Consider the following 20,462-nt stretch of genomic DNA (forward strand, 5'->3'; position numbering starts at 1 on the left):
TCTCTCATAATTCTAAGCACAATATTCACTGATCAGCCATGCTTAAGTTGGTTTGCTCTAGTACGAACTTTACTATATGTGTAAATACTCAGGCTTTTGTTTTTGTTGTTTAATAAGTAAAAAGATTGAAAAGGTACACAAGCGTATTATATTGCGATAAAAATGTCAGATGGTAGGCTTTGATTTGGATGTCATATTTAATAATACACTATAGCATCTATATAAGTCTGTACGATCAAGTAGCTGCTTATAGCACCAAATCTAATCAATCTCAAATCATTCCAAACCCTTCTGCATTGCTTATGCTAGTTAATAATCGCTCCTGAAGCTTCTCTTTGCTACTATATTCACATAGTAGCAGTACATTGTAGCATGTATGTGATGTGGGAAGCCTATATATTATACATAACATGAGATATATACCGCTTACACAATTTTATTAACGTTTACCTATCGGAATCGCCGCCATTCTTTGCAATCACAAACTGCAGTTTGCTAAGTCCCCCGATAGGAGCCTGTTTAAATACCCAGTTAAGTGTATTTGTTTTATATTTTCCTCTGTTTTTTATTATATATTTTACCCTGTCTGATCCCGTAGCAAAGAATAGCAATTTCTTCTTCTCTTCGTATGAGAACTCATGAACAATCTCCCAAAAATACCTAGACACAATATGTTACTATAACTATCTACATATGCAAAAAAGAGTCTCACTTTATAATAGCGGAGTCTTTTGTCCAACCGCCATCATAAACAGTGGATCGTTCTAACGCTTCAAAGTCCAAATCCGAGCTTCCACATATTAGCTGCTCTATCTCTTCTGGTCTAAAGATCTATATACAGAGAGTGAGATATATCAAAAGCACAGTTATTTTTCAATTATACTCTCTTTGCATTGTATTCTTCCTGAAGAATATTTACACTTGCCTTTATAGCACTATCTTGACAAACTAGTCTAAATCCTTGAACAAAGGCCCCGAATGGTTGTTCCATAGATGTATCCAAGAGAAACTTGGTGTATAGATTTACAAATTCTAGAAAAATAAACAGTACTGTTATTAACTGTTGCCATTTTTCTTAAAACAAGCTATTTACAATCAAAGCATCTAATTATTATTATTTTACCTTGTCTGTTTTCTTTGCAAAGTATAATTTTGGATCCGTTTGGTTTCAAGTCGTATGTATAAACATGCCCACAAGACTCCATGTCCACTTGAAATGTTCGTTCATATTCTGATTCAACCGGCCCATCAAATACTAGCAGTTGTTCGAGCCCTTTTCCTAGACTCTATAGCTATGTTCAGAAATATTGAATTTAAACTAAATAATTACCATACCGGATCCAGCTGTTTAAGATCTTGAAGATTGACCTCAACATTCATCAATTTTTTATATAAAGCTCTGGGAAAATGTATATCTAGGATAACACTGTTATAAACAGCTAATCCAAGAAGTAAACCAGCTAGTCGATACTCTTGAAGTGTATGTTCATCCAATGTTGGATTTGCACTAAACCAGTACAACCTAGATTCTTCGTTAAAAGTAAACATGTCTTCAAATATATTGGAAGTCAGCAAATAATAACAGTAATATACTTCCTCGAAAATTAATACTCACCATACTTCAGATCAAAAAGTTCTCTAACAACGAGCTGAAAAAATTCCTTTTGAACACCTCCTTCATCCACTCCCTCTTCTCCCACAAACTGCACGCGCAATTGCTTCTTGAGATCATGAATTGACTTTTGGTAAAGCTATTTGCGAAAGCGTTTTTTAATTTCGACACATTAAAATGAGACTCCCTTAAAAGTATTTTCGTTAAAGTACTAGCCTGTTGTAAAGCATCGGCGATAATATGCTCCCTTCTTATTTCCAATACAAGGTAGGGACTATTCACGCCTATTTGTTCCAATGAATTAATGTTGCAGTATATATGAATTGGTTTCTTTGTTTGATACCTTGAAGAAGTGTTCGAAAAAAAGCATCCTGAAGCTCATGTCGCATTTGAAATACACTTTCTACCTTAAGAATATCAGCCTTTACTGCTGGATTAAGAATAAAAGAATAGTCGCAAAAAGAAAATCTGAAAAGAATACAAATAAAAAATATAAGCATGTTTCACCCGTCACTTATTTTGTATATGTACCCTTTGTGATCCTTAAAATTTGGAAAATCTTCCTTAATTTCTAAGTTTTCATTAACAGCATCATTATAAAACTCTGTGTAGGATACGTAATGAAGTTCTTCATTCAATCTATCTGTATTTACTCATAAATTAGTAGCGTTATTTCTTATCTTACTTTGACTTAAGTTGAGAATGTGATACTCACATAACATTGCTAGACATCGAGTTGCATCAATAACAGCCGGATTTGAATTTGGAGTAAAGCTTGTTTCAGGTAAGCGGCGTACGAGCGTATCGCTGTCTGAGGGCAGTGAGACACAATCACGTACGACATTGTGAAATATATTCAGGAGGTAATTAAATGTATTCTTTGCCAACTTCTCTGATGACTGACTGGAAGAAGAATGGTCTTCTATAAGGTATACACATAAAGTATCCTGTAATGTATGGCTAAGTCCAGCAATCAATGCGCACAAATCTGTGTTGATAGTTGTCGATGGTTCATTCTCAAAGAAAAAACACTGGAAAACCAATACAATGTTTTTTTAGAGACAGCCCACTTTCGAAAATAAAGGTAGATTTTGGCTTATGTGTATGTACCTGAAACATTATCACCATGGCGTTAAGTTGAGGCAGGGTGAATGTGTGCTCCTTATCACTTGCATATGAATGTAATAGTTTTTCAAGAGATCCAAGAAGTGTTTTGCTGATTGATGAAGGACACTAGAGTAAAGGAGATTTGGGTCTTTTGATGAGACCTTTTTGATTGACCAGAAAGGAGATGAGACTTGCATCGATCTGTAACAGCTTGAGAGTCTGGTCTAGCTGGCTTTTATCTACTGGACAGGACTTATTTTTTATGGGTCTTTTCTACAATTATACCAGGCAAGATTATAATGTGGTTAGAAATGTGATTCGGATTTGGGTAATTGTGTTATTATTTTTTACGTTCAAGAAACTCAAGCTCAAGACATCAAGGTCGCTAAACACCGATCGTATACACAATTCGAGTAAAGACCAATCGTTCTCTAATACGCATTTTTGCTGTATTGCATGTATAGTTTTGTATTCAATAGGGTCTTTGATGGTCTCAAGTTAGTTTAAACATAGTGAATAGTAATTATAATAACAATAAGAGCTTGTTACCAGTCATTGCAAGGTGTACGCTGATGCATGACTCAAACGATCGTCCTTTTTTGTATCGGAGACAAATACAAAGTCACAAAATGCAGAGAAAAAACCGAGTGGTAATCTCCGCCACGTCTTTTTCTCTAATCCGCTCGACGACACTATGCTTTTGACGAGTTCTGACGAAGATGAGTTCTACGACGCGAAAGAGGTTTCCTCTCCTCAGCTTTCCCGTACACGCGAAACTAAACGGCATCCGAGTACGAAGTCTAGAGGATCGGCAAGTGTCGCAACTCTTTCTACTGAAATACAGTCACCGCTTAATACAAGTAGGTTGAATTAGTGGTAGTACAAGACTATAGTTTACATGCACAAGTTTTTAAAATCCTGTTGACTTTCTATTTTATTTTAGAAAACGGAGATTTGTCAGTGTCTTCTTTAACCTTGGATTCTGCTAGAAAATCCGATTCTCAAGTAGCATTAGGCGATTCATATAATAGTCTAGATCCTCTCTCAGCTCATATTGTACGTCGTGCGTCTCAGAAATTACCACTCAAATTACTTTCCAAAGAGAAATCATGTCACAACAACTATGACTCTTATAACGCATATGATGTGTCTGAAAGTCTTGGCAATAATGCCGATGGGCGTAAAGATGAAAGCCGGAAATTATACAATGCTTCCTTGGAGGATCATTCTTCAACACAGAAGAAGTAGGTGAAATATATATATATGTGTGTGTGGTTGAGAAAGCTTTCAACTTCTTTGATTAATTTAATGATTTGTTTGGTCAGAAAAATAGCAAAGGATATCCTTTCTCGTCTAGGAATATTTAATTGTCGCAAGGCGCATAAAAATCAAGAGCAAGACGAGGAATCGGAATGTATTAGTGAAAGCTCATCTTCTTCCTGTGCTTCTGAGCCTCGCGAAAGTTTAGAGTCTAGTCGATCGAGTTTTTTTTCACAGTCAAATAACTCCTACATATTACCACCTCACAACGCATCATATGTAAAAGTATGTTGTTGATTATTATAAGTATAAAATGTCTCACAGTTATATTGTGATTTTATCAGGTAAAGTCAAAATCCAACCTTGTCAAGCGCCATACTCGTATTGTCTTGGCTCAGATATTGACAGCAAAGAAGAATAAACAACAGACATCAAATGAAAAGCCAAAATCACCAAAAGATGCAACAGATGCTGTGTGGACCATGAAATTTAGTAAAGACGGACAATACATGGCATCTGGCGGAAAACTGTGCATTGTGTATGTATGGAAAGTTCTCAGTAGTCCTGACAAACTCGAAGATAATTCTATAAAAGTATTTGAACAAGTTCCCTTCCGCAAATATTGTGGTCATACATCTGATGTACTGGATATAAGTTGGTCAAAGGTAAACCAAAGAACTTGCCCAGAACGGTTAAAAGAAAAACAAACAAAAAAGACTGATTTGGGATATATTGTAAATGAACCTAATTCATTAGAGTAACTTTTTACTGTCATGCTCTATGGACAAAACAGTTCGGTATGTTATTATATACTCTTTAATAACCACTTTATGGTACACTAATCCAATCTCTCTCCCTCTCTCCCTCTCTCTTACAAATAGCTTGTGGCATGTAACTCGTGAAGAATGTCTATGTGTCTTTAAACATCTTGACATCGTTACTGGAATAGACTTCCATCCAAGGGTAGGTATTTATTGCACATGTTTACACATTGTACTTTACTTTATTTGACTATAATGATGATAAATTTAGGATGACCGCTATTTTCTTTCTGGTTCTCTGGATTGCAAAGTAAGATTGTGGAGTATCCCGGACAAGAATGTTTCGTTTTGGAATGAACTGCCTAGCGGACAAATGATTACAGCTGTTGGATTCACAAGGGATGGGAATACGGCTTGTGTGGGCAGTTATATTGGCTGCTTGTTTTTTTATGAGACCCAGGGGCTTAAATACAATACTCAGATTAGTCTGAAAACCAAAAAAGGTCGAAAAGGAAAAAAGATAACAGGTATTAAGTCTATGCCTGGCTGCCATCCCGGCCAAGATATGCTTCTTGTTACTAGCAATGATTCACGTATTCGACTGATCAACATGAAAGACAAAAGTCTTTTGTACAAATATACTGGTGCTGAGAATGTGTCGATGTTGATTAAAGCCTCGTTTAGGTGAGTGAATTATTACTATGTATAAACATATATCTGATATAACAACAACAAAAGGCTAATTGTATAAAAATCTCTAGTGATGATGGTCAATATATTGTATGCGGCTCAGAAAATTTTAACGTTTACATATGGAAAACTGAAAAAGTTGGAACGTTGCCAATGTATTCCAAAGAAAATCACATTAAGCCCATATCCTCTCATGATAGCTTTGGGGAGCAGATGAAGATAGCCTCTGAACAAACTCCCACTCATCCGCAAGAAACACATATTGCACCTCGATTATCCAATTGGTTTAAGCGTCGAGAACATCGTACAAACTATAAAAGACCCAGTCGGGACGAGCACTTTGAAGCACATGAAGCTGTTGTTACAAGTGCAATATTTGCGCCTACAAAAACTCGACAAATTCTGGCAAATACCAACAAAGATACGATATATAATAACACACCTGTTAATAATCTAGAACAGAAAAGGTTATCCGTCAATCAAGATGTTAAGCGTGAAGGATCGCTAGGAACTATAATAGATGATATAGTGGCTGACCAAAAGAGCCCTTTGTATGAAAATGGACATATAATTGTTTCGGCTGATTGTCATGGATTTATAAAGGTTTGGCGAATGGACTCTGGTGTCTACTTAAACAGTCGACCCTCTAGTATCAAGCGATATAGTACAGATATTGCGTCCCTCGCTCCATCTTTAACCATGTCAAATATTGATCTACATGATGCAGGATGCGGCACGTCAACACCAGCAGGATCTATGAAGAAACGTAATAGTCCTTTTACTAAAATGTTTCCCTCTCCAAACCACAAGTAGGATAATATTGATAAAAAAGTATAGTATAGTATTTACAAAATACACAACTTCTCCACTCTAGACCGATTCTTATTTTCAATAGTAATCTCTGGTAGTGTTTTTTGTTTGAAGCGTATAGGTGCATTATAAATCTCTATCAAGAAGATTAGCGAAGAAAAAAGATGAAAGTTTTTACAAAACTTAGTTCTTTGGTGTATATAGTTTAGTGCGTTGAATTTTCAATTGTGCAATTACCAATTTCATTTCAACTGTGGTTTGTGCCTGGATTATAAGCGGTTAGCCGAGGTTTAAGATTATGGTACCCTTAAAACCAAAAAACAATAATATGTATATGTACTTCTACGATAGACCAGCACCTTTGATTACCATACTATTGTTAATGTTAACTATTATCATCTCTTTTTTTTAATACAGTCTTTCTACTTGAGATTGAGACAAATTAGGAAATGCTTTAGACGAATCGAAATGTAATTTTAGACAATACGCTTACCTTTTGTGGACGAAACGAAAATGAAATTTAAACAAAGAGAAAATAGTTTTCAGACAAAGTAGATATCTATTCAGACATTCTATCTACAAGTCTAAATGACTCGATTTTCTGCTTGTAAGGAGACGTAGCTAAGATTTATTGTGGTTTCTTCTCAGCAAGAAAAAGAAAAATCAATACATTTTTTTTTGGGGGTTTTTTTTTAAATTTTTAAATTGTTTTTAAGCTATTTTGTGTTTTTTTTTTTGCAAGGAGTAAATATTGGTAGCTAAGCCAGGGGGTCAATATCAAGTTTGGCTTGGAAACAGGAGACAAGAATAGAAACAGAAGAGATGAGGGTGTCATGGTGGAAAGGTTTATCGTCAAATATGGAAGCCCAATGCTGGTGCCAGATGGCAAGCAGGCAACAACTGATAATGGACGCGGCAGAGAGAGAGGATCGGCTGGGCGTAGGAAGGGTGAGCGTGAGAAGGGCAGAAGCAATGTCGCGCGGGCAAGCCTCAGTTGCAAAGTAAGGCTGCCAGACGGAAGACCAGATAGCCCATTTTGCGGGGCAATTGTATAGGAAGTGAGAGAGATCGCTGGGGTGAAGATGACAGATGAGACAAACGTCAGTGGGAAAGGAAGCTGGTATGATGTGGTAAAGCAGAGATTGACATGGAAGCTTGTGATGAAGTGCATGGTACCAGACATTATGGATGAGGTGGTGGAGTGTAAGTTTCCAAAAGCGTGGCCAAAGAAGTCCAAAAGGTGGGTAGGGGTAGGCAGATTGGGAGGAGTGCAGAGAGATTGATATAGTTGGGGTGTGAGATGATGTTGGTGGATGGATGGTATGAGGACAGACAGGAATGGTGACAAGTCTAGAGACGAGCCAGTTGGAGTGGGGATGTGCGAGTAGAGCGATTGAATGAGAGTAAGAGGGAGACAAGCACGGAGCAGGAAGGGCTGCAACAAGATTGTGCCAGCATCAATCTGGCAAAATATCTTGTTAATAACACGAGGGGAGCGTGGGCGGGCACGTGGAGGGCAATGAGATAGGACCAACAGAGACGAGTCAAACTGAAATGCATTAGCAACAGTGAGTTGGCGCCAAGAGCGTGGCCAGAAAGACAAAGCGGTGGACGGGACACAGGCTGATCAGAGAGGGGGAAGAAGACAAGTAGTGCTGTTGATTGTGGCAGACTCATATGTGAAGGGAAGGAGGTCGATGGCGGCAAAGATGTTATGAAAGAGACTGTTCAAGTGTCAAAAGAGAGCAGGTCGCAGGTCAGAGAACAAGAGCCAAAGACAACAGTCAGGAGCCGAGGAGTGGGCAAGCAGTAGAAAGGACAGCCAAGGAGGTACCAGAACAGACGGGGCAGGAGAGAAGAGAAGATGACAAATCCAACGAAGTTGAAGAGATTTCTGTTGTACTGACGGATTTAGGACGCCAAGGCCTCCAGACGCAAAAGGAAGACACAATGTACAGAGTTTGATAGGTGGGAGCATGTGATGCTGAAGAAAAACACCCATGACCAATCGGAATTGAGAGATAAAGAAGGCAGGAATGGACACCACACGCATAACATGCCACAACTTGGAGAGGATAAGTGAGTTGAGGATGGTAGCCCAGCTACGAATTGACAAGGACCACAAAAGGTGTAAGGAGCAGGTGCTGCAGATTCTGGATAGGAGGGGCGGAAGAAACTCGTCCTGTTGGGGGGTGAAGGTAAAGAGAGGAAAGCCAAGATATATCAGAGCATGTGGAGAGTGGCAGTTGTGTTGGTCTAAAATCTGGTACTGGGATAAAGTGTCCTGGCAATGAAGCAAGGGGCGGCCAGACAGAGAAATAGCTTGTGTTTTATGCATGATGAGGTCGTTGGCATAGGCAAGATATTTCACTGGAACAGAGGGAGGGTGTGAGGTTGGGATGGTATGGAGAAAACCAGAGAATGCAGAGTCATAGAGAAGGCGACAAAGGAGAGGCTCAAAGGCCAGGTTGAATAACACTGGTGAGAGTGTATCGCCTTGTTGTAATTCACGAGACTGAGAAAGAGGGCAAGAGAGATGACTATTGACATTAATCTGAGTTTGTGTTGAGAAGAAGAGGTAACAGGTAGAGTTGACAAGGGTGGTGGGGAGCTTGAAGTGGAGAAGAATGCGGCACAGATAGTCAGGATGAATTCGATCATATGCCTTTTCCTGATCAAGGAGCAAACCAATAGCAGACGAACCTTTATTGCAAGCCGTCTCCATCACTGTTTTGGCAAGAAGTCCATTGTCTTCAATGAACCGATTTCGGACAAAGCCTTTTTGGTAGGGTGACACGAATGAACTGACAGCAGGGATGATTCGGGCGTTGAGAAGATAGGTGAACACTTTAGCATGTGTATTTATCAGGGCTATCTGGTGCCAGTTCTTGAGCAGAGTAAGGTTCCCTTTCTTTGGCAGAAGAACAACACGAGTGGAATTCCAAGAGATGGGGAATATTCCACAGAGAAGAGTGTCGTTGTACAGAGAAGTGACAAGAGATGCAAGGTCTGAGTTATCTATAAGCAGACGCAGAATTGCATATGGCAAGCCGTCAGGATCTGGGCTGCTTGCTTTAGGGAAGCCGTTTGCACCAGCGCAGATGTTGTCCAAAGAAAAGGGTGCCAGGATGACAGCAACTGACAAGGCTGGATAGGTAGATGTTGTGGGGAGAAATAAAACAAATAAAAATATAGACGAAAGAATTTGTAAGAACTCATGTAGGTTGTTTATTTCAAAGGAAAAGTAAAGAATAATAAAATTCGATTGTTCTTCTATATGGAACTATCTACTGATATTTATATGTTTTTCTAATTTGTAATTCAGTGTGTGCTTAAGCAATCTTTATCATAACAGAGACCTTGGTGAAACCTTGTAAAACATTTTGAGGAGTTTAAATTATTCGTATAAAGAAATCTGGGTGTGAAAAACGCGAATATTTGATAAATTTTCTCAAAAGTTTGCTAAACTTGAAAGAAATTTTTCAAACATTGTAAAACATAATAGACCAATCATGTTGTATTATTTTTTTGTTGCTAAACACACGAAAACATTAAGTTTGAAACTTTTAATAATTGTAATTTTAATGTATGCATGTAAGAATATAAGCATCCCTTCAGTATACTTTTCTCTACTTATTTTTTTCATTATTTTTTTAATAAAGTTAGTATTAATATTTTTGTTCTAACATAATACCAAGAAAAAAATGACTATTATTTAATAGAAGTTGTGGTATTTCAGGTACGAAACAATAGAAAAATAAAATATTTGATAATAGAGACGTATAGAAATACTTTGAGACTGTATATAAGTTTTTATTCATAAATAAAAAGTGTCCCTTTTTATAAGAAAACACAATCTGCTCTTGTCATTACGTCTTAGTTTCTTAAGGCTTTCTTCCTTTACTATATTTGGTTATTAAAGTGTATTTACTGCTTAACTAGTGTCGGTGTTACAATTATGACATCAAGTCATAAATTGTACTTCTTTAGCTCTTAGCTATTATTTTCTCTTTTACACTAGAGCTTTAGGACTTCCTACTAAATTAGCTCCATATCGATCTGACACAGTTTACCTGGCAGTATGATATAATTATCTTAACAATCTTTAAGATATTATCTACAGTACTAACTGTAATAATTATTGAGCCAATTACTTAATCGTTTATATATATTTTATACTGACAAGATGATAGCTACTACGCTATCCCAATATGAATATGTTCTTATATGTGATAAATCCAACATCTGAGTGTCTGGATCACCACAGAAGTTAATGAATCTCTCATTAGCTTGATTATGTAAATCATTGTTCGTAAGCTTAGTACTACTTCTTTTCCAACAGGCAATGATTACCAAATATATACTATGTTTGAGACATGATATTCCGACAGAGAATGTTTGATAGAAATCTATATTTTGTAACTCAGCATCTAAATGGCTCTTATTGTCTCACCAAGGTCCCTAATGAGTCATTTTCCAGGAGTATTGTTCTTCTGGAAAGATCTGGAAAGACCAATTGATATGATACTTCTCCAGTCAGATCAGTCCGAGAGTTTTGGTAAAGAAGAGCATTTATGCTATCACTGTGGAAAATGGCAAAATTTGTAATCCCGCAATTGTACATTTGGGTCAAAAAATGCAAACTTGCACGTTCTGTATCGACCAATAAAAATGCGGTATTACACTATCAGTGTCATGGCTTTAATCTAATCGGATACTAGAAATTTAATGGCTTTAAATTTAATTCAGTGCTGTTCAGTCTTTTCCAGCCAATTAGATACGTATATTAAATCCAACTACCCTTTTTTGAGTAATTTCATCAGCTCTCCAATTGGTTGAGAAATACGTATTGCATCACATAAAAATAGGTTTTTGTTTGTGTTTTTGCTTTATTTTTTATTCTTTGATCTCTGAAATATATATAAAAAAACAAAAATAAAAAAAACAAAAAAATAAAAAAATAAAAAAGCAATAAAAAACAAACAAACAATAGGGGGTTTCATTATCTGTTTTAGATTTTATTTTATTTTTTCTGAGCTTTAAGTTTTAACCAATAATAATGGATATAAAAAGATATTACTGAACCTCCCTGTTATATTTGGGTTTAATTTTAGAGAAGAAATGAAGAAATAAAGTGAGACTTTGTATAGTAGTTTTATTGAAAGAGAAAAAGAGAAAGTTGGTATTGGTTAAGATGGTCTACTAACTATGACAGTTACGCCCTTTTTATAAGGTTTCTTTACTCTCAGGTCCGTATTTATCATTGGCTCCTGAGATTAATGCTGTGTTTTTGATAGGACTTGTTCTATAAAAATTTATATGACTATCAAATACAACACCCCCTCATGTTAGCTAATTTAATATATAAAGTCTTTTAAAAAATCACTTTTTTTTTGTTTATTATTCTAGATATATTTACTGTTTACATAGAGCTACTGATGGGCTAAATTTTATGAAAAGTCTTTGAATAAGCATATTTAAGACATATTAAATAATATAATGTACTACTTCTATCAAAGTTAACAGAAAATATAAGTAAAGTAATGCTTTTTGTTATTTATAATATTTGAATAAAAATGCTAAGTCAAAAATAAAATAAAATCTTAAAATTATCAAGCCAAGTTTTTTAGATTTTATTTTTTGAGATTTTATTTTTTAAGAGATTTTTACCAGCCAATAATTAGTGTTTTTCAATCCCAGAAAAATAAAATAAAATCTAAAACAGATAATGAAACCCCCTAATAATAGAAGAAATGTATATGACAGATACCAAATTAATTTCTAATTAATGACAATTTTTCTTTCAAAATAGTATTTTTATTATGCTTTTATAAATATCATCTATAAAACTCGGTATTGCCTACCCTAATAAAATAAAATAAAATAAAATAAAGCAAACAAAGCAAAACAAACGATTTGTATTAGTTTTGATCTTATAGATGGCTTTGTATTTAAAAGTAACTTACATGTTATCAAGTTCTTCCATGGAAGATGGCAGATCTCCACCTTTGAGAAAGTACAAAGAGGGTTACCCAGGAATTTTCAAACCTTCCAATAGGAATATTCCTCCTGGATGCCCTCTCTTCGATGCTTCTAACTAGAATGTTTCTCTGGTTAGGCGCCAGGCTACTCCACAATGAAATAGCCATACCATTCATATGGTAGCCCCAGATTGTCGTCTGTACCAGTTTGTAAGCGATTCTGCCGATCGCCTTGTACAGAACCTTTGCTTCCGTAGTGTTACCTCTGGTAAAGTGCAATGTCAAGGCTGCATTGACACCATGGACTGAGAGTGCCCAGTGGTTTGGCCCATTATGGAGAGTGAGGCGTGGGATAGTACTGTCACTAATGGCAAATAGAAAAGGGACTATATTATCAGAGGTTTCCCAGGCGGCCAGCTTGGTAACAGCCTCACCACCTTCCAGCCTGGCCTCAAGATGGGCATATGCAACCTCCAGTGTCATAAGTCGCTGGTTTATCTGAGCAATGTTTAATGATGACATTTTTATAACTATATATATATGAGGATATAAAATATGAAAAAAATTAGTGTAAAACAAAAACAATAAGAAAAAATAAAAAGAAAACAAACAACTAAAACCCCTTTAAAAAAATTTTCATGATAATTAGCACACTTGTAATTTTTTATTGTCCACTGATGGAATAAAGATTAATATCAAATCCCAAGTGGTTTTTTCCACCTTACATCCCTATTTTTTAAAATACAAAATAATAATTCAAAATGAACATTAATGACTTATGTAACCCTGTTACCAAAAACAAAACAAGTGGTTATATGCTTGACAATTCGTTCTTTGAGCAACAACCCACTCAAATGGATATCAATATCACTTATCCAGCTTACGACATGATGGATATTAACAATAAAGCCTCTGTCAATGATTCAATTGACTTTGATGGTTTCTTGGCTGCTGCCACTAACAATGTTGAGGCCGATGAAGAGGACACTTTTCATATGGAAGCCAAATCCAGCAATGTTGAGATGGAGTACACCTCTTGTAAGAACAATTAAAAGAAAATGTTAATAATAACATTATTACATATGATTATGTTTATGTTAAATATTAACTATATAAATATATTAGAGAATGGTCCTGGATTCACACGTGTCTGAAACCAAGGAATGGCCCAAGCTGAACCAGAGCAGGCCAACATTGAGTACGACCAGTTTGTACCAATATACACTCCCAACAGCCGTGCTGAGGCTGCTAGTCTGGAGTTGTTCTCCTTGTTTATTGCGAACAGTGTTTCTCGTGAAATCTACAATTAGTCGGTCAAGATAGTAAATGAGTACATAACAGAATGTGGATCCCATAAGTTTATTACTATCACATATCTATTATATTACATATACTTACTATTGTATTAGCTAAAACAGATTCACTTCTGTCATATTACAAGTTGGATACCTTGTTAAAGCAAGAATACACTGTAAAGGCCCAAGTGTATGACATGTGTGCCAGTGAGTGCTTTTGTTTCCCCAATGTCAGGCCTGGAAACTCAATCATTGAGAATGAGGTGTGCCCTCACTGCAATGGACTGCAATATCAGCATGAGAGATACACTATATGACCTGTACAGACATACCAGGTAGTGCTTCTTTTGGAGCAATTATGCTTCAAGTTAGCTCACCCTGAAGAACAGGCAAAGATCGCCTATGGCGCAGAGGTTTTGGCTGGTAGCTGATCGAATGTCCATAAGAATATCTTTGATGGAGATGGCATCCATAGACTGCTCACAGCTGAGATTGTTGGCCAGGGTGACATGGTGGTGTCTATGTTTGTTGACCAGTTCAACCCCTTCAAGGACACCACCATGTCAGCTAGCATCATTCATGTTATTAACATGAATATCAACCCTGCCAAAAGGTAAATAAATCACATTGATTTAGATATATATTTATATATACTAATATAATATATTTAGGTACAAGAAGGGTAACATGATGCAACTGGCCATCATCCCAGGGCTTAAGCACCCAAAGAACATTGCTTCGTTTTTGGAGCCCATTCTTGCTGACCTGTGAGCCTTGCAGACAAGTGGAGTGAAGTGCTGGGACAGAGACCAGTATGTGGTATGTAAGGTTCATCTTGCCATGGCAACTGGAAATACTCCAGCTGTCTCTTACTTGATGAACCTTATGCATCACAATGCACAATACAGCTGCCACCACTGTTTTGCCTGTGATAAAAGTATTGCCAAGACCATGTGCTTCCTGAAGAGCAAGGGTTTTGCCCCCATAAGGGACGTAGGGAGCATTTGCAGAGCCAAAGGAAGCATAAGTTATAAAATATTAAAAAAAAACACTAACATCATTTTACAGATCTGGTGATAGGAGATACAATGCCTTTGCAGAGTTACTCACATTTATCAGTTCTGCTTTCTTTGGTCAGGATGAGATACACCTTCTGGGTCACAGAACAGGGCACCAGCTCTATCAAGCCCTTGGTGATAAATTCTGCCCTGGGACTGCAGGCCCGGGCAGAAAATCCCATAGCATGCACCTGCAAAAACGTCTGCAACGACTTGAGTACCCCTTTGCCCTGAATGTCAGTCTAGACGACATCAAAAAAGCAGTCAGCACATCCAGAGCGGATATACTGATGGCGTTTACCAGTATGTAAAGGTCAATGAAGGAATCAAACAGCAAGAGGAAAGCTGTTGATTAGATGGACTTCCTCTTGTTCATTGTTCCAACTGTAGTCATCAACCACCTCTGCTTTACCAGTGCAAAGCAGGCTGTGAGAGATCTGGTACTAGCGTGCTTCATTGTCTAACAATGGAGTATCACCACTAGCGACATTGTTGCCATGAAGCAGTAAGTCACTTAGATATATATTTCTATCTGGTTTTTAATGAGTTTTATAGGGCAATTGGCCACTGGCACTCCTTCCTGAGGTGCAAGATTTTGGATGGTAAGCTGAAATCCAATATATTTGTGATGAACCAGCACATGCTGGTTCAACTTGGTTTCATATTGTGGGAAATGGGCCCTTTGTGGGCTTACAGCTGCCGTCTGATAGAACGCACAATCAGTACCTATACATCTGCAATCAAGTCCAGTAAGGAGCCCGGAAAAAACATGGAAAATGTTCTTTTCTGGATGGCAGCTATCAGCCACTGCTGTGGCAACCGTCCAGTCAGGACTAGACCAGCTGACAGAAGGACCAGCAACTTCGAGGTTGCAAGTGATGATGTTGCTGGTCCTCAGCTGTGGTCCAGTCCGGCCAGGTATAGCATGGCCAAGTTGGCCAACACCATTGGCATGGAATGGGAGGACCTCGTCTAACAGTTGTTGCCTTTCTGGGCAGGAGAAGGAGTTTCCTCCTTTGAGGAACAAGACGAGGTGATTTGCACCACAAAGATGTGGAAAGACTTGGTGGTTTACAGAGTCCAGTCCTCCTTTGATAGTAGACATGTTCGAGCTAATAATCTTATTGTGCTTGAACATATGTGGGAGTAAGTGTTGTTAGTTATATTCTACATTATTAAAAGTTGATATTAATCATAATTTAATTATGTTTTTTGAAAGTTATGGATTTGTCTGCAAATTCTTTTCCCACACTGTCAAAGGAGTGACCAGGCTCTTTGCAGCCACCGAGAGTCTTTTTGACATCAGGCCCTTGCCGGGCATGCTCTTCCCTGTGTCAAGCAACCGCTCACAGGGTGAGATGTGTATAGTGGACGTGAAGTCCATCAAGGGGATGGCTGACCTCGTTCACGATACTAAGGATGGGGCCATTAGGCATATTTTCTGACCCTTGCCGACTCACAATCAGTAGTTTTTTCTTCTTCTTTTTTTTCCCTCTTTCTTTTTAATAAATGTATATAAACCTTTCGTCTTATTCAGATATTACTCAACGAAATTAATTGTCATTATCATTTTATTTAAAATTGCGCATCACCAGAAAATCCGAATTAATGGTATATCTGATTGATTGACTATATTTGTAACCTTGATCAAAATTGTAAACAAAAAAGAGCAGTCGTCTTTTTTTTCTCACTTAAAATAGGCGTCTGAGTTTAACACATGAAAAAAAGATTAATCACGGGTCCACAGCTTCTAAAAGGGGCTTAGAACACTCTAAATTTAGTAAGATTAGGTGCTCGCCACCACCCAAAAATTTATCGGCATGGAAAATATATCAGTATTGCAAGCATTCTAAAAGGGACATCACGTGTTTTTTATTTTTGTCTCATTTTGGAAAAGTAAAAAGATGTGCTAAAATAACCTGCCTTTTTCCTTTTTAATTACCTTTTCTTAAACAACAACCTTTTATTTAACATCTTCAAAATGAACAACAACAACAACAACAACACCAGCATTGATTCTTCTGCTGAGATTCTTCGACTTCTGGCCTTTATTATTAATTCTCGCAGAAATGCAAACTTAACCAACGTTGAACTGCTCTTGAATCAAATAAGTAAACAGGATTTGATTTTGCAACAACAAATTGAACGGTCCAGACAGCAACTTCTTGATTGTGCAGCAAACATCATGATTGAAAGTTTGCAGTTAGTTAGTTGCGATTATTTCTTTATGATCTACACTTGCAGATCACACTCATTCACCCTGGAACGCGGCCCTCAAGAAGTAAATCATGTCAGATATGGTGTTTTTAGACAATGGTGGTATGTACGCCATCCAACTTTGACTGACGATCTTGGGAGCAACAGCTTCCAGTTGCAATACCAAATGAGCCGTGCAAACTTCGAGTTACTTCTTAACATCGTTAGCCAGCATCAGGTGTACGAGGCGGTTTTAAATAACAATAGCTATCCTATTGAAATTCAAGTTGCAACAGTTCTTTGGCGCTTTGCAAACACGCATTTTGGTTACCATCTCACTGAACAGTTTCTTGGTGTCAGTGCTGGATCCTACACACGGTTTACCATGCGGTTCATTACTGCCATGTCAGACTATTCTGATAAGTTCGTAAACTGGGGAGTCCATGACAGTGAAACAGCAGCAAGAAGGGCAGCTGAATTCGAGCAACCTGAAAGACGTGGTGTTCGTCTACCTGGTGTCATCGGGGCAATTGATGGAAAGCTTATTTCCATTCAAAAGCCCTCTTTACACGGAAACTCCTGAGTGGATCGCCACAACAAATCTTCTATGAATCTCCTTGCTGTGTGCAATGCCAACAAGCACTTTATGATTGTCAGAACAGGGCAATCTGGTAATATTTTCTTCAAAGAAATTTCTTATAAAGCTTTGTACTAATTTATTACTTCATAATCTGAAAAATACTTAGGCCATGTCAACGACGCAAGGCTATTCACAGATAGCTCTCTCTACATAAACATGCTTTTTGACCAAGATTACTACTTCCCCAACAATACGGTCATTCTTGCAGGTAATTGTTTATGTTAAAGCTTCTGTTTAACAAACGTACATCTTTTAATCCAATGTTCTATTAATATAGATTCTGCATTTCCAATCATGAAAAATATGCTCCCTCCATATCCCATTACAACCGAAGACCCCAAGCAACAAGTGTTCAACAAGGCGTATGCAAAAACATGCCATCACATTGAAAATGCATTTGGCTTACTTGTACAGAAATGGCATTTTTTGTTGAGACACTTGTATTTTTTGGGTATCAACAAGATGACTCTTACCATTATCACTTGTTGTGCTCTTCCCAATTTTTTGTTTGGATAACAACAACACAGCAAGGAACATCTTGGAGGACACTCTTTGTACTTTCGAGAACCAAGTGCATGGTTTTGATGCGTACACAAATGGAGGTGATGATAATGACGTGGAGATAGAAGTTGAGGATCTTGATCCATTTATGAACGAGATACCTGTGGATTTGGAGAATGCTTCACGAACTGTGAATCGTTCTGTGAGACAGCTCCAGTCTGCGCATAATCTTTCTCAAGAACACGGGAGACAGAGAAGAGAAAGAATGATGGAGGTCATGAGACCATTGACAGAGACCCAGACGAGATGGTTTCAGGCTGACCTTCGAGAGCAGCAGAGGCAGCAAAGACGCCAAAAAAGACAAGACAGCCAGCTGAGAGCGATCTCCAGAAGAGGGGGCAGAAGGAATAATGATCAATATAACCAATAAAAAACCAATGAACAAAAGATAAACAAAGGTTGTTTTTTTATATTTTCAGTTTAATATTTTGTAGAACAAAGAAAAAATCAACTAGCTATTGTTATCATTATTGTTATTTTCACCGTTTCTATTTCTAGTGTTAAAGAAAGGCCCAATAACACTTAACAGGCGATTGTCTGGCTCTCTCGCAATCCTTTCTAACATTTCCAACGTCTGTTGGTGCTGTTGCTGTTGGTCTCGTCGAAGGGCTTCACTCTCCTCTCTCATTGAAGCAGCGAGAGAATGCAAGACTTCCTTTGTGCGTTCTTCACTCTCACGGTGCATGCCCAGAAGTCTTTCAAAGAGCATGTCATCTCTTTCTGCCTCATATTCTTTTCTTGTTCGTCTTGTACCCCTGGTGGGTAGCCTACTAGAAGGACCAGCACTATTGTTGCTGTTTGACGTGGCTGTTGCAATATTCATGTCAGAAGTACTGAGAAGAGAAGGTTCAACAGATGCAACAGCAGAAGCAGAAGCAGCAACCTCAATGTTTCTCTGCAGTTCAGCTATAGAAGCTTCAGCCCTAGATGTCATCGAAATCGTAACTCCATGGCGCCAATCACGAACCATGGATTCAACATTGACGCCAGAATTTTCGGATGGATCATCACGCAAGATTTCGAAAACATAGTTGTAGTATGGACATCTCTCTTCACCCGTATGTCCTCCAACACCTGTTCTGTTAAGGGTTCGCTGAACAGAATGAAAGTTCTTCAAATCTGCCCATTTGTCTTGCAACTTTCTTGGTGTTATCATGTCGTTTGAAGCACCCACATCAAGGCCATTCTGACTCAATAGTCTCTTGAACGTCACCACCATCTGGTCCCACCATTCACCTCTTAACTGTGTGTTAGGCATGTCGACCAAGCTCATGTAGTTGGGCTTCATGACTTCATTCAACAAGATGACAGTTGACTGGTGGTCCCAAGAAATGTTGACTCGGCTGGGAACTTGTGTTTGAGTACCGGTCTCATCTTGGTCAACAACACTGCCACCACGACCATCACAACCACTATGGCAAGCACGACTACCACGGCTACCACGGCCACCATGGCCATGATCACCACCTATTTCACTTGAGCCAGGGGTAGTGACAGGGGTAGTAACATGCTCTTCTTGAGCAAGGCTCACACAAGCTGTTTCCGAATCACCGTCAATGAGAAGGGAAAGGCCAGGATAGACAATAGCTGATGTATCATTGACTGATGATACAGCACTGGTAGGGTTGAGACGGGTTGGTGTACAGTTATTGTTGTTGTTGTTGTTGTTGCTGTTGCTGTTGCTGTTGCTGTTGCTGTTGCTGTTGCTGTTGCTGTTGCTGTTGCTGTTGCTGTTGCTGTTGCTGTTGCTGTTGCTGTTGCTGTTGCTGTTGCTGTTGCTGTTGCTGTTGCTGTTGCTGTTGCTGTTGCTGTTGCTGTTGCTGTTGCTGTTGCTGTTGCTGTTGCTGTTGCTGTTGCTGTTGCTGTTGCTGTTGCTGTTGCTGTTGCTGTTGCTGTTGCTGTTGCTGTTGCTGTTGCTGTTGGAAATATTATCCAACTCCAATACAAGGTAGCCAGGGAGGTTTTCTTGTCTCACAGTTATTTTAAATTGAAGGTTTTTAGTTTGTAGAGCTGGTAAAAGGTAAGTAAATACTACTTGGTTTATTTAATTGCTTTTATATGTCAAATTTATGTTTTTAAAGGCCCAAAATTAAAAAATAAATTAAAATCCAAAAAAGGAGTGCTGGTAGTTTAGATTTCCTTTTTTGTTATCCAGGAAATCTGCCTTGGACATGTTTTCAAAATAAAATTAGTCGGCATCCATTTCCTTTTTTAGATTTTGTTCTCTTTTGGAATCCAGATTATGTCATGGCATTGATTTGTTTGAAATAAAAAACACTGCTTAAATTCTTGATGCTGATAAATTTTCGGGCGGTGGCCAGCACCTATTGATATGATTTTTTACAAAGTTATATGGATTTTGTAGATATACAGTTTTTTTTTTGCGAGAACTTGCACATTTTTTCCTACAGTATATTGGTAATATTTTAGTATTCCAACCCAGATACTTGGGTAATGTTTCATAATATTAAATAGTTGTAGTTGTAGTCTC

The 20,462-nt window shown here is 37.9% G+C and overlaps 8 protein-coding genes across 8 annotated transcripts; 5 read left to right on the top strand and 3 right to left on the bottom strand.

The window, feature by feature from the left end:
- Nucleotides 1–83: 83 nt before the first annotated feature.
- PHYBLDRAFT_133299 (hypothetical protein) lies at nucleotides 84–1,548 on the bottom strand (the record flags this gene model as incomplete). Its single annotated transcript, XM_018429560.1, has 7 exons — nucleotides 84–392; nucleotides 451–515; nucleotides 582–660; nucleotides 713–831; nucleotides 920–1,032; nucleotides 1,124–1,286; nucleotides 1,336–1,548. The coding sequence occupies 7 exons, from the start codon at nucleotides 1,546–1,548 to the stop codon at nucleotides 272–274; spliced, it is 873 nt and encodes a 290-aa protein (XP_018292339.1). The 3' UTR covers nucleotides 84–271.
- A 1,865-nt stretch (nucleotides 1,549–3,413) lies between these two features.
- On the top strand, nucleotides 3,414–6,302 carry PHYBLDRAFT_80078 (hypothetical protein). The gene is made up of 8 exons (XM_018443552.1): nucleotides 3,414–3,579; nucleotides 3,663–3,963; nucleotides 4,045–4,323; nucleotides 4,393–4,644; nucleotides 4,736–4,776; nucleotides 4,861–4,942; nucleotides 5,012–5,424; nucleotides 5,502–6,302. The coding sequence occupies exons 4-8, from the start codon at nucleotides 4,462–4,464 to the stop codon at nucleotides 6,241–6,243; spliced, it is 1,461 nt and encodes a 486-aa protein (XP_018292340.1). The 5' UTR covers nucleotides 3,414–3,579; nucleotides 3,663–3,963; nucleotides 4,045–4,323; nucleotides 4,393–4,461; the 3' UTR covers nucleotides 6,244–6,302.
- A 5,775-nt stretch (nucleotides 6,303–12,077) lies between these two features.
- PHYBLDRAFT_167718 (hypothetical protein) lies at nucleotides 12,078–12,704 on the bottom strand (the record flags this gene model as incomplete). The annotated part of the gene is made up of 3 exons (XM_018435697.1): nucleotides 12,078–12,100; nucleotides 12,207–12,246; nucleotides 12,273–12,704. 3 exons carry the CDS (start codon nucleotides 12,702–12,704, stop codon nucleotides 12,078–12,080), a joined length of 495 nt encoding a protein of 164 aa, XP_018292341.1.
- A 278-nt stretch (nucleotides 12,705–12,982) lies between these two features.
- Nucleotides 12,983–14,287, top strand: PHYBLDRAFT_144748 (hypothetical protein; the record flags this gene model as incomplete). Its single annotated transcript, XM_018431276.1, has 6 exons — nucleotides 12,983–13,259; nucleotides 13,395–13,514; nucleotides 13,631–13,779; nucleotides 13,843–13,939; nucleotides 14,003–14,129; nucleotides 14,188–14,287. The coding sequence occupies 6 exons, from the start codon at nucleotides 12,983–12,985 to the stop codon at nucleotides 14,285–14,287; spliced, it is 870 nt and encodes a 289-aa protein (XP_018292342.1).
- A 69-nt stretch (nucleotides 14,288–14,356) lies between these two features.
- Nucleotides 14,357–16,019, top strand: PHYBLDRAFT_144749 (hypothetical protein; the record flags this gene model as incomplete). The annotated part of the gene is made up of 6 exons (XM_018431277.1): nucleotides 14,357–14,543; nucleotides 14,617–14,877; nucleotides 14,965–15,022; nucleotides 15,130–15,482; nucleotides 15,573–15,714; nucleotides 15,794–16,019. 6 exons carry the CDS (start codon nucleotides 14,357–14,359, stop codon nucleotides 16,017–16,019), a joined length of 1,227 nt encoding a protein of 408 aa, XP_018292343.1.
- Nucleotides 16,020–16,555: 536 nt separating this feature from the next.
- On the top strand, nucleotides 16,556–17,353 carry PHYBLDRAFT_167720 (hypothetical protein; the record flags this gene model as incomplete). Its single annotated transcript, XM_018435698.1, has 1 exon — nucleotides 16,556–17,353. The coding sequence occupies one exon, from the start codon at nucleotides 16,556–16,558 to the stop codon at nucleotides 17,351–17,353; it is 798 nt and encodes a 265-aa protein (XP_018292344.1).
- Nucleotides 17,354–17,416: 63 nt separating this feature from the next.
- PHYBLDRAFT_71426 (hypothetical protein) lies at nucleotides 17,417–18,341 on the top strand (the record flags this gene model as incomplete). The annotated part of the gene is made up of 4 exons (XM_018442471.1): nucleotides 17,417–17,441; nucleotides 17,517–17,618; nucleotides 17,688–17,861; nucleotides 17,938–18,341. The coding sequence occupies 4 exons, from the start codon at nucleotides 17,417–17,419 to the stop codon at nucleotides 18,339–18,341; spliced, it is 705 nt and encodes a 234-aa protein (XP_018292345.1).
- An 81-nt stretch (nucleotides 18,342–18,422) lies between these two features.
- PHYBLDRAFT_167722 (hypothetical protein) lies at nucleotides 18,423–20,370 on the bottom strand (the record flags this gene model as incomplete). Its single annotated transcript, XM_018435699.1, has 2 exons — nucleotides 18,423–19,573; nucleotides 20,343–20,370. 2 exons carry the CDS (start codon nucleotides 20,368–20,370, stop codon nucleotides 18,423–18,425), a joined length of 1,179 nt encoding a protein of 392 aa, XP_018292346.1.
- Nucleotides 20,371–20,462: the final 92 nt, after the last annotated feature.

The sequence above is a fragment of the Phycomyces blakesleeanus genome, assembly GCF_001638985.1.
Source record: "Phycomyces blakesleeanus NRRL 1555(-) unplaced genomic scaffold PHYBLscaffold_9, whole genome shotgun sequence".
NCBI classification, from domain to species: domain Eukaryota; kingdom Fungi; phylum Mucoromycota; class Mucoromycetes; order Mucorales; family Phycomycetaceae; genus Phycomyces; species Phycomyces blakesleeanus.

Coding starts and splice junctions, on each gene's coding strand:
- PHYBLDRAFT_80078 (XM_018443552.1), top strand. CDS start 4,462: ATGAAATTTAGTAAAGACGGACAATACATGGCATCTGGCGGAAAACTG. Junction 4,645..4,735: donor TGGATATAAGTTGGTCAAAG/GTAAACCAAAGA, acceptor CTAATTCATTAG/AGTAACTTTTTACTGTCATG. Junction 4,777..4,860: donor TCTATGGACAAAACAGTTCG/GTATGTTATTAT, acceptor TCTTACAAATAG/CTTGTGGCATGTAACTCGTG.